This window comes from Nematolebias whitei, chromosome 14 (assembly GCF_014905685.2).
Source record: "Nematolebias whitei isolate Nwh7 chromosome 14, NemWhi1, whole genome shotgun sequence".
Taxonomy (NCBI): domain Eukaryota; kingdom Metazoa; phylum Chordata; class Actinopteri; order Cyprinodontiformes; family Rivulidae; genus Nematolebias; species Nematolebias whitei.
In genome coordinates, this window is record NC_056511.1 from 21,737,737 (window position 1) to 21,750,566 (window position 12,830).

A 12,830-nucleotide genomic window follows, 5' to 3' on the forward strand; every position below is an offset into this window, starting at 1 on the left:
ATATACATGTATATTAGTACAAGTGCATACTTCTTTTATATATTTTCTTTATATATATATATACATACAGTATAGGGGCATCAGAAAAAGTTCAAGCCACTTTATGAAGTTTGTGGAAAAATATAGCAACAAGAAAACCAACTCATTGACTTGGTCTTCATAAAGATCACTGTCATCTGTGGCTGAATCTTTTTTAAACATTAATTTTTGTACTTGAAGCTAAAATCCTTATTTAACGTTGCACTCCTCAACCAAATAATCTCTGGTTTATTTGAACATGTTCTCCTTTTGTCCCCCGCAGCTGAGTCCTTCCTGAAGAGCATCATGAGCCCGATCTTCCTGCTCAGCGCTCTGACCATGTGCATCACTCAGCTTCGCCTGCTCTTCTACATGGGAGCCATGAACAGTGTCCTGGAGTCTCTCTGTGACGGAGACCTCAGTACAGGTGGCTTTGTCTGCATTTACTTTAAAACATTTTATCACTGAGGCTGTTTGCTCTTTAAACTGTGGTAACGACGTCTTCAAAGCAGCTAAACTTGATTCAATTCAATTTTCAGCTGAAAGGATAGAAGTTGGTAAGAGCTTCCAGTTTGATCTGTAGTTGTTTTCCCATAGCCAGTCACAAACAAACAGATTTTAGCTTTGTAGACACACTTCCTGCCTTGTTCTATTTTACACGCCAGCTCAGATGGCTTGGCTCTGTACTAACCCAGTCCTTCAGCTGTCATTCAGCTCCAGGTAACGTTAGTTTATTCATTAACTACCTCTGCTGCTCAGAATTAGCTGAGCAAACTTCATGAGCCGTCTCACATGATGCCCTTTTCCTCTGAGCCATAAACGCTCCTCTTAATGGTGTCGTATTGACTTTTGGACAACCTTGTTGTTCCACTCAATATGGCTCTAATGCCTGGGACTAATTATTAACTGGACTGACGAATTAACCAGCTGGGAGACCTCTGTCTACTCTGTCACCCTTTTAAACACCAAGACAGTCTTGCTTTTACACAAACAGTCCGCCATTGTCTTCCCTATGTCGTAATACGCTGTCTTGTCCTCGTTCTGCTCTTCAGTGAGTCTCTACTCCTCCATTTTCGGCGTGCTGCAGCTGCTTTGCCTGATGACCACCCCTGTGATTGGTCAGATCATGGACTGGAAATTGAAGGACTGTGATGATGGCGAAGACGACAAGGAGCCCTTCAGCAAGTGAGTCAGACTGTTTTCAAGTGACAACCTAAAACTCTGTCAGAACCAGTGAAGACTCTGAAGATGAACGCTGGTCTTTCTGATGCTTGGTCTTCATTAGCTGGACACCTGCAAGCCCAACTGTAGTTTTGATCATCCCAGAGTACAGCTCAACTAGAAATGAACACTTTTACAGGTTTATATTTCCTGAAATGTTGTATCTGACCTCGTTCTGCGTCTCTTTTTACCTACAAGGGGGGAAACAAAGCGCAGAGACAGAAAGACCCAGAAGGTGACCAACGCCCTGCGAGCGTTCGTCCTCACAAACCTGCTGCTGGTGGGATTTGGAATCACCTGCTTGATACCCAACCTGCCGCTACAGGTGAACAGCAAGCCGTCTCCACTGACTGTTTGTCGTTGTTAATGTATGAAGATTTTACTTTTTAAATGCAGAGCCGTGTTGAACTGGAAACAGAGTTTCTGACTTTCTGCAGTCAGTGTGAAACAAGTGAATTACAGGTTTACTGACAGGAGTGATAGCATCCTCATCTGACATGTTTCCTTAGTTAATGTGGCAGAAAAATAGGAAATGTGTAACTATCTAATGGTGGTTGATCCCAAAATGCAGGGAGGATTCAGAGGACTCAAGTTTAAAAGTAAAAGTTATTTAATAAAAATAAACAAAAGGGCTGACATGGCAGCAACAACTTACATGAACCGTGAGAGGAAACAGGACGTGGTGCAGAACAGGTAACAGGAACATGGAGCCTTCATGAGACAATGCCCAAACAACAAGGAACAGGAGAGCAGACTTATATACACACACTAACAACAGACAAATGACAAACAGCTGGGACAGACCACAAGAGGGAGACACGGACAAGGATCAGGAAAGGAAATAAAGACCAGATAAACACAAAGAAAACAGACAAAAAGGACAAATTATGACAAAACGAGCAGCCTGACTCTGCAAGACAGGCAATGTGGGGTGAACAGTTAATATCTTACATGTTGTAGATAGTTTTGGGGGTGGTCAAAGTTTGACAAAATATACAGTTCTGAATGCACTGATAAGCTAAAGGCTAGTCTGTGTGGGGTCAAGATCAACTCTAGTCCCACAAACATCATGGGGTTTCATGCAAACGCTGTAATATCAAACGCCACATCGCGGCCATTTTCACATTACACAGCTGCTCACGTAGAATTCTTCGTTTTTGCAAGTTCAAACAGCAGCTAGCTGTAGCACTTCTGGTGCAGCTCGAGGCCCTTATGGCAGGAATATAGAAATATTTATGCCGGAATAACGTGCAATTCAAAATCCACGGTCATGTCAAGATTTGTAAAACAGAATTTGCATGAAATGGTTCAAAATCTTTGAAAGTGAGTCTAACACAGTTAAGTCAGGTCTCCTGGACGGATTAAAAATTTTAAATTGTTGAAACGTTTCACATTTTATTGAAAAGACTTCTTCAGTCTGAGGAGCTGTAATAAACTCAGTCTTATAAATAGCACTTTCTCATAGTGGATCAACCAGTTTGCTGTTGACATCCAGAACTAGCTGTTCACATGATGAAGGAGGACCATCAGCCTAACGAACGAACGGTAGTGCCCTGATGGCCGCTTGCTATTCACAGAGGGCTAAGAGAAGGAGCTATTTATAAGACTGAGTTTATTGCAGCTCCTTAGACAGACAAAGTCTTTTGGATAAAAGATGAAACATTTTAAATTTTTTTTCTTTATCCTCTACCTGGATTATTGAACATGCATCAGGATATTTGAAAGTGAAGTTGTTGTAAAGCTTTTCACAGCAAGTAAAACTTTTTCTGTCCCTTCCGCTGAACCCCATTTCTAAATAAACTGAACTTTTTTTTGTTAGTTTTCTGTTTAAGGATGTTCTGTTCTAAATTAAAGTTGTGCCTTGTTCTGTTTTCATGTGAGCTCAGATTGTGTCTTTCATCCTACACACCGTGGTGAGAGGATTCATCCACTCTGCAGTCGGAGGTCTTTATGCTGCTGTGTGAGTGACAACGCTCCTCTAACCTCATTTTGAATCTGTGGTTGACTCAGTACTGTTGTAGTCTGGGCATGCTGGATGTGGAGACACCTTCAGACTTCCCCTTAACGTTTCTCCTCTTCCTCCTCAGATATCCATCTTCACAGTTTGGCAGTTTGACTGGGATGCAGTCTCTGGTCAGTGCAGTTTTTGCTCTCCTGCAGCAACCCCTGTTTTTGGCCATGATGGGACCTCTGGGAGGAGATCCATTCTGGGTGAGGACATAAACCCACACACACAGAGTAAAACATGCAGCCCTCTGGTTTGTCTAATGCTAGTGTCATCCTCCAGGTTAACATCGGGCTCTTTGCTCTCAGTATGCTGGGCTTCTTGCTGCCTCTCTACTTGATCTGCTATAGACGGACGCTTCATCGACAGCAACTGCAGAAAGCTGAAAACGCCAAGGTGTACATCAAAATCAACGGCTCCGACATCCCAGAAGCCTTCGTTTAGTGGACGGAGGAAACGGAGAACAGAAACACAAGAAGATGCTGAGAAAAATGGGCACGCTGATAGTACAAGCATCAGAAATGAATCCATAAAAAGGCCCACCTTAAATAAACCATCCGTCACACAACTTCCATATTTGGAAATTTTAAAGTAGGAAAACTACTGAAACGTGAAAGTTGTCCCAAAGAATGAACAGTTGGAGATTTGAAGCATGAAGGAAGTAAAGAGCAAAAGAGGAAAAACTGTGAAAGGAAAGCGGCAGCAGCCGTCTGTATTCCCCCAAATCCTTTGAACTCTTTGTTACTCCTTCCCTTCTTTCCAGCATTTAGACTGCTCCCTCTTGGTCCAAACGAGCAGAAAACTGTTGCATGTCCGGCCTGCAAAAGCACTAACCAGCCTGAAATGTTAAATGTTAAATGTTAAAATGGTGTTGGGAGTAGAAACCTGTTGCTGATGTTTCTCAGACGAGCAGAACAGCCCGATCGTGGATCTGTTGCCAGGCTAACATCTGAGGACACTGAAGATTTGAAGTATTTCTATTTTACTGGACAATTGTCAGTATTTGTGTTCAAAACCATTAGACAAACTAGCTTATTTTGCTAAAAAGTAACTGTCAATGTGTGTTTAGAGTATTTATTTTTATTTTATTCTATAGAGATTTACACTTAACAAAGGTGCCTTTTGAATGTACTTTTGTGCAGAAGTGACCATTCAACATCAGTAAAACTATAGCCTCCCCTTGGATTGTTTGGTGCAAACTGTATTTATTTTATCTTATCATTCAGATGCGTTCGCTTGAGTCAGTTGTTCCTCCAGTTCGTCTGCCAGCTGATCGTAAAGAGAAAAACAGCACTTTTACCACCTTTTCTGCACGAGCTCAGTTCATGCTGGCACGTTCTCCTAACGCTGCTCTTTACCTTTAATGGTCAGAAATGTATTCATTTTGCTCTTCCATCATACATTTCTTGGTGTGTTCAAACTGTGCAGCAGATGTCTTGTCCTGTACTGTTTTGTGTGGTCAGAAGCTCTTTTACTGTCGCTAAGAATAAAGTGGTGTCTATGTTCAATGTGGAAGAGTTTGTGAGATTAATAATAAAAGTTTTGCTTTTTTTCCACTGCTGAGCACTGTCATATCTGTTATATCCCTGTGTGTTTTTTAGTAATCTATCAGCCTAACATGATTTTTAAAAATATTTTGAGTAGTTCAGCAGCCAACCAGCAGAGGGCAGTGTACATTACAGCCTTTCAGGCACAGAAATGTCTTCAGACAACCATCCATCCATCCATTATCTTTACCCGCTTATTCCATTTTGGGTCACGGGGGTCGCTGGTGCCCATGTCACAAACAACCATTCACTCTCTCACTCACACCTAGGGACAATTTAGAGTTACCAATCAGCCTAACATGCATGTTTTTGGTCTGTGGGAGGAAACCAGAGTACCCGGAGAAAACCCACGCATGCACGGAGAGAACATGCAAACTCCACCCAGAAAGGCCCCTGGACCGGGGTTTGAACCAAGAACCTGCTCGCTGAGAGGCAGCAGCTCTACCAGTTGTGCCACCGTGCTGCCTATGTCTTCAGACAATAAACTCAAAATGCAACAAAACAGAATACAGTTCTGAGCAACTGCGCTGATTTTATGTGCAAAAATCATCTTCAACAACTCTGAAAATACTTTCAATTAAATTCAATTCAGTGTATTTATTTAGCGCCAAATCACAACAAAGTTGTCTTAGGGCACTTTACAGGAACATTCACAAACATAAAAGCCAATTAGTAATCCCTATCTAAGGAATCCAGCAGACAAGTTGAATCTTGGCTTCATTGCAGTCTCCCATCCTGAGCAAGCACAGTAGCAACAGTGGAAAGGAAAAACTCCCTTTTAAAAGGAAGAAACCTCCAGCAGAACCAGGCTCAGGACAAGTGGCCATCTGCTTTGACCGGCTGGTTGAGAGGACAGGAAGGAGAGACAGAAGAACACAGAATGGTAGGTTCAGGTATAGGTCCAGGTGTATCTGAAAGACAAAAAAAAAAAACCACATGTTAAGGATAGAAAAAATAATTACAAATACAAAACAGGTTGAGCAGAGTAAGTAAAGACTGTAGCAGAGTGAAAAATTGTGGTCAGTTTGTCCTCCAGCAGTCTAAGCCTATAGCAGCATAACTAAGGGACAGCTCAGGAAACCCAAGCCGACCCGAACTCCCGTTAAGACTCTGGCAGCAGCATTTTGGAGCAACTGAAGACGTTTTAAAGACGTATTTGGACATCCAGATAATAAACCATTTCAATAGTCCAGTCTAGACGTGACAAATGTATGGACCAGTTTTTCTGCATCATTTTTAGATAACATGTTTATAATTTTAGTGATATTACGCAGATGGAAGAAGGCAGTTCTAGTAACGTTTTTAATGTGGGGGATAAAAGACAGGTCCTGATCAAAAATAACACCAAGATTTTTAACATTAGAGCAGGAGGACAGATTAATGCCATCTAAGGAGGGAGAAAGACTGAAAAATTAATTCCTAAGGTGCTCAGGTCCAAAAACCAAAACCTCAGTTTTGTCTGTGTTCAACAGGAGAAAATTAAGGGTCATCCAGGTTTTTATGTCTTTAAGACATGCTTGTAGTCTAAGTAGCTGATTGGATTCATTGGGTTTAATGGACAAATATAATTGTGTGTCATCAGCATAACAATGAAAATTTATCCCATGCTGTTTAATAACTTTACCTAATGGAAGCATATATAAAGTAAAGACTAAATGTTCAAATGCAGCACTGAGGTCTAACAGGACCAGTATAGACACAAGTCCACTGTCTGAGGCCATGAGAATATCATTAGTGACATTTTCTAGTGCTGTTTCTGTGCTATGATAAGCTCTAAACCCTGACTGAAACTCTTCAAACAGATTATTTCTTTGTAGATGTTCACGCAACTGACCTGCAACTATTTTCTCTAGAATTTTTTAGATGAAAGTTAGATTAGATATAGGTCTATAATTGGCCAGAATTTCTGAATCAAGATCAGACTTCTTAAGTAAAGGTTTAATTACAGCAACCTTAAAGTGCTGCGGTACATAACCATTCATTAAAGACAAATTAAGTAGATCCAAAATGTGAACATTAATTAGGGGGAATACCTCTTTAAACAGTCTGGTTGGGATGGGATCTAGCAGACATGTGGATGGTTTGGATGAGGTTATTATTTTTGACAATTCAGAGAGTTCAACAGGACAAAAACTGTCCAAACATAAATCAGGCTCTAGTGAAATTTTTAAAGTCGTCTCGTTTGACAGGGGACTAGAGATAGTAGAAGGAAGGATGGTTTGAATTTTCTCTCTAATTGAAATTATTTTATTTATAAAGAATCTCATGAAGTCTTCACTACTTATAGTTGTATGGATTGTAGTGAACCTGATCTGACCCTGATCTGACCCTGATGACCTCAAATCTATCAGATGGACAGAGACTGTTATTTCATTGATCTGAATACAGTTTGAGCCATCTGGTGACTCTCTTTCTTGAATTAATCAAGCAGAAAAGACAATTTTTATAATCATCACTGTTTTACAAATGTTTGATAATCAAATTGTGTTAGTTCACTCAATGTTACAGGTTGAAGAGAACTACTCATTTTTATTTTACATAAACAGTAAGTAATGATTTTTATTCCTCATTCAAAGAAGAAATCAGGTTAATATGCATTTCTTGACTTTTCTGTCTGCAATGTAAGTATGTTAAAGGTCGGTTTTCGGTCAACTAAAATGTTTACCGAGAAAGATGTCATGTTTAAACTTTTTCAGAAGATTATAAGTGTGAGACTCCACGAAGTCTGAAGTCCTACAATAATCTTTCTGTTTGTTACTAAACAATCCTTGATTTTTAATAACATCTTACATCATACACCACACCTCTATTCCTGGTCCATCGACCAATCAAAAGCTCTCAAATGACCCGGAAGTCGACCCATTTAAAATGTGGCAACTTCCCAGTTCATGTTAGGAGTTAAGGAGTTGAAGGAGTTGAGAGAGTTGAAGGAGTTGCAAGAGTCAGAGTGATGGAGTTAGAGCTCTTGGATGCAAACGCGTTCAGGATGATCCAGAGACGTTTTGGGATTATAACTTCTGTTTGAACAAACCACGTACGACTCTCTGAAGGTTTGGCAGTTCTCACGGAGACGCTGAAAGGGTCTGAAGGATTCTATACCGAGCTGATTCACGTCAACCAGGTAACAGTTTCTTCTTCGACTAAAGTGTACCGGAGGCAAGCTGAGATCTGATGGAGCGTGCACGTTCTGGTCATAACAGATTAATTCCCTCACATATCTCTCTGTAAGATAAATCTCCACTTCATCTTAAACTCTGCTTTCTCTTAAAATCAGTACAGATATTTTAGAAATATCTGAAGCAAAGTCCTCAATCACCGCCGCGTGATTGAAGCTCATTTTCTGTGAAACTTGTCTGTTATTATTTTCATATTTTGCCAAATTAATGTAAATGTTTGATGTTAAACTTTGATTCTGAAAATAAATGGCCGCATTCATTTTGATGGGTCAAAGATAAATAACGTCTCTCGTTACATTTCTGTTAAATTCAATGCACGACATTTACACAGTCAGAAAGATGAGGAACTCGTGAAAATTGTATGCATATATCTCGTATATGTACTACTACAGGATACATGGTTCAACAGAAATGGGACTTTTAATTATGTAGTCTAGCACTAGTACTAAACAGAAACCTAGGGCTATTTTTATTCTCCTCTATTAAAGATGAGTAATATAAAGTTCTAGCGTTATGGAGAGCTTTTTTATATGTTAGCAGACTATCTTTCCAAGTTAAATAAAATTCTTGAACATTAGTAGAGCGCCATTTTCTCTCCTGGTTTCTAGATGCCTGCTTTAAAGTACGTAACTCAGAATTGAACCAAGGACTTAAAATGTTTAAAAACTTGCTGTGTTTTGATGGCAGTACTTAGTGGGACTCGGTGGTGATTTTAGCCTCTTTTGGGGGGTACTCAAGCACCCCTAAATTTTAACACTGCACCCCTGAAAAATAAAGTTTTTTTTTGGCTGGTTCTGGGATTTGGGTTCTGTTTATTGCATTTATGATTCAAGGCAACAAAATAAACTAATTTTCAAGGTAACAAATCACTTTAACATTTAATTTATTTACATAATTATTTAATTGCTGGATGTTTGGCCCCTGAGCTGCTGACTTGCAGAAACTGTGCCCCCCTGAGCAGTTTAGTTGAATAGTACTGAGTTAGAGGGTGGAATACAGTTTATTCCATTTCCCAAACCTAAACTGAGTCTGGAAAAATGTAAAAGATGGATAAAACCCTGTGGCCGACCCCATGAGCAGCTGAATACAACAGTGATAAACAGAAATTAACTCATGTTCATGAGTAAATCCTCCATTTTTTGTCATAATTACATTGTGCAGTATGATTAATAGATGAATTAAATATTAATGCTCAAACCTACTTTGTTTTGTGCGTTTGTACAGTGTAGATACATGTTGCAACTTCTGGTTGCATGAGTTTAGTCTTTAATTGTTATGATCAGTTGACGCTAAACTGATTTTGTACAAAGCGTTTATTACTTTGTGTAATGCTACGTCTGTAGCATCTTAGTTAGTGCTTCTGCTAGCTTGGCGCTACTTCTTATTGAGCCGAGCTCTCTAAAATAGTTACTGAATCAAGTGTTTACTTATGTAGGTAAATGTAGACTGACGAAGCCTCTTGGATGAGGGGCGAAACGTTTCTTTTTTAACAAAAAACGAAGTCCAGATGACATGATTCAACCTTTTTTGTTGTTATATACCTGGATGACTGAGAAAACAAACTTTGTGTAAATGTAGATGTTTAACAATAAGTTAAAATACACCAAAATGTAGGAAATGGCATCAACTTTATTCAAACTTTTTCTGGGGGAGGATCCCCAGATGCCCCCACCAGTGTGTCCCCCCCCACATTACGAATGTTTCTGATGCCAGTGGCCACCACGCTGTCCAAGCGCCATTGTCAACACTGGGGGTTAAGCACCCCTAAAGGACAGATTGTAGAATCGCCCCTGCTGAGCTAGAAAACCTGTTTAGAGGTGAACTACCTCCCCAAGTTTTGATTGTTTATTTGTTTGTTTTCTTTTGTACGTTGTTGTTGTTGTTGGCAGATGCTCCTGGCACACTCTCACAACTAATCCTTGCCAGGCTGGTCAGTGCTCTGCTCTGCACCATTATTAGGACTTTGCACACCTCATCCCAGGGAAGAGGTCCTGAAGCTCTGCTCAGTCTCGTGAAGTCACTGTGCAGCTGCGAGGGAACTTGTCCCAAACAGCTCACAACTTTTTCACATAGACAGTCAGGAAGTCTCAAATTTCAAATGTAGGCTCTTCCTTTGCTCATGGAAACGAGCGCAAATTGTATTCATTCAAATTGTATTCAAGTCACTGTATGTAAACATCTTGTGCTGTTTCTCTGAGACCAGACAGCCAAATCATGATCTCCACCTGGAGGGAAAGTACCACAGCATTCTGCAGGAAGAACTAGAATCTTGGCATTTACTCCACATGGCTGTTATTCAACACTTCCCACGTATTTGGTCGGACCATTCTCAACTCGTGCATGAAAACAGCCCTACAGTAGCAGATTTCCTTCAGCAGGACACGGAGCTCTGTTTGTAAAGCAAACACCTCATACGCTGACATGTTCAGTCATTACTCTGTCCAGATGTGAACCAGATGAGATCTGATGGAGGCTGTGAGAAACTCACAAGTCCACAGAAACTCCACCACAACCCATTGAATAATTTTAGTACCAGACATGAACAGACACTTTCTCCTGTGAAATACAAGACTAAAAGATAATTTGATGCTCTATCAGACAAACAAATGAGACTAATGGGGGTAAATTTAAAATAATTGGCTAAATAAAAAAAAAACGTACTGTTGAACCCGAGCTTGATTCATGAGGCATGTTAAACAACCACAGCAGCTCAAACACGTAAAAAATAAAGAATGAATAAAGAAAAAGACAACAGTTAAGGAATAAAATACACATGAAACCAGAGAAACTGCAGGATGGGTGCCGAGTTCATGCTGCACACTGCTGAAATTTATAAAAAGCAACAAAAATAGCATGAATACCAGCTGAAATAGACAAAGCATCAGCTAAAATTCAAAAGCAGCTTAATGCAAACTTGGAAAAAGACCAACTAAAAGCTGCAAAGAAAATTACAGTAATATCGGCCATAGAACTTTGAATATAAACTATACAGGACCTTTAGTCTAGTCTACAGGACCTTAATCTGGGCCACAGAGCCCAGAGGTCCAGGATGGGAAATTTAGCAGGTGGATACAGATGTACTATAAATACAGCTGTGTTACATCATTTTAGAATTATGAGCACTAACTCTGCAGGATGTGGGCCTGGATTGGGTACATGCCATATAAAGGACCATCCTACAACCTCGGGGAGGGGGGGAGGGGAGAGGTGTGTAAGGTAAAAGTACTGTACAGTCAGGCGACCTCCAGGGGTCCTTGAGAGAATTACAAATCAGCCTTGAATCCATTATTTATGAGGACGGCAGCTAAAGCTCCACCCAGATGATTGTGAGTCCATACATCAGGATGTGGGACGAATAAAAAGCATGTCGGGAGGCAGAATCATGTCAGACATTATGAACATGAAGCTGAGGGAGGGGGATTATCACGTGGAGGGCTTAGAGAGCTGTGCCAGCGGTGGTCCCCTTATTCGCTGATGGTGAACCACGCTTTGACGTCATCTGCGTCATTATGACGCAAGGGGCTGCACACTCTGCAAATGAAAGGTCCAGGGATGCTTGTTTAAACCCAGCAAGGTTTATTTTTATTTTATTTAGGTATTTTCTTTTTATGTAGTAATTAATAATTTACTGGTATTATTATCATCATCATCCTGTTTGTTTATTGTCTAGGTGTTTGTTTATTATCTGGATGTCCAAATAATTATTTTAAAATGCTTCAGTTGATCCAAAATCCTGCTGCCAGAGTTTTAATGAGACTTGGTAGGAGCGGTCTAATCTCTCTAGTTTTACTTTCTCTCCATTGGGTTCCTGTCAAATTCAGAAGATTCAGAAGAAGATTCAAAACAAGCTGCTGGATTCCTTTGATATAACATTTTTATTAATTCACTTTTTTAATGTATGTGAATGCTTTGTACATTGTCTTGACACAACTTCTGTTGTGACTTGGTGCTGATGGCGCTGTATCAATAAACTGAATTGAACTGAATCACCGTAATCATTATTATTATTATGATTATGATTATTATTACTATTATTATTATTATTAAGATAAGATAAGATAAGATAAGATAAGATAAGATAAGATAAGATAAGATAAGATAAGATAAGATAGAACTTTACTGATCCTGAAGGACATTGTTGTGCCAGAGTTTTAGTACAAAGGAACATACACAAGGGATCACACAATATATTAAAAAATAACAGAGAGGATAAAAATAACAGAGATTATTATTATTATTATTATTATTAGTAGTAGTAGTAGTAGTAGTAGTTGTTGTTGTTGTTGTTGTTGTTGTTGTTGTTGTAGTAGTAGCAGTAGTAGTAGTAGTAGTAGTAGTAGTAGTAGTATTAAGATAAGATAAGATAGTACTTTATTGATCCCGCAGGAAATTGTTGTGCCAGAGTTTTAGTACAAAGGAACATACACAAGGAATCACACAGGATATTAAAAAAACAGAGAAGATAAAAATAACAGAGATTATTATTATTATTAATATTATTATTATTATTAGTAGTAGTAGTAGTAGTAGTAGTATTAAGATAGAATTTTATTGATCCTGCAGGACATTGTTGCGCCAGAGTTTCGGTACAAAGTAACATACACAAGGAATCACACAAGATATAAAAAATAACAGAGAATATAAAAAATAACAGAGAATATAAAAAATAACTGAGATTATTATTATTATTATTATTATTACACAACTTAAAATGCCTGCAAAACTAATTCATAAATACGTCTGTAAATAAAATTCAGCAACATTAACAACAACTAAAAAGCTGGTCTTAAACGTATTTGGGGCGTGGTGCCAGATTTGACGCATGCGCATTAGTAGCACGCAGCTCCCCTGATGAACCATCGC

At 39.3% G+C, this 12,830-nt stretch overlaps 1 protein-coding gene across 1 annotated transcript in view; it reads left to right on the forward strand.

Moving 5' to 3' along the window:
- The window catches only part of slc43a2b (solute carrier family 43 member 2b), a 17,358-nt gene extending 12,557 nt beyond the window's left edge, over positions 1-4,801 (forward strand). Inside the window, exons 9-14 of the mRNA XM_037687991.1 lie at positions 302-445; positions 1,071-1,203; positions 1,438-1,564; positions 3,126-3,199; positions 3,327-3,450; positions 3,527-4,801. Coding sequence (XP_037543919.1) covers positions 302-445; positions 1,071-1,203; positions 1,438-1,564; positions 3,126-3,199; positions 3,327-3,450; positions 3,527-3,688 — 764 coding nt within the window. The 3' untranslated portion in view covers positions 3,689-4,801. The remainder of the gene's footprint in view (positions 1-301; positions 446-1,070; positions 1,204-1,437; positions 1,565-3,125; positions 3,200-3,326; positions 3,451-3,526) is intronic.
- Positions 4,802-12,830: the final 8,029 nt, after the last annotated feature.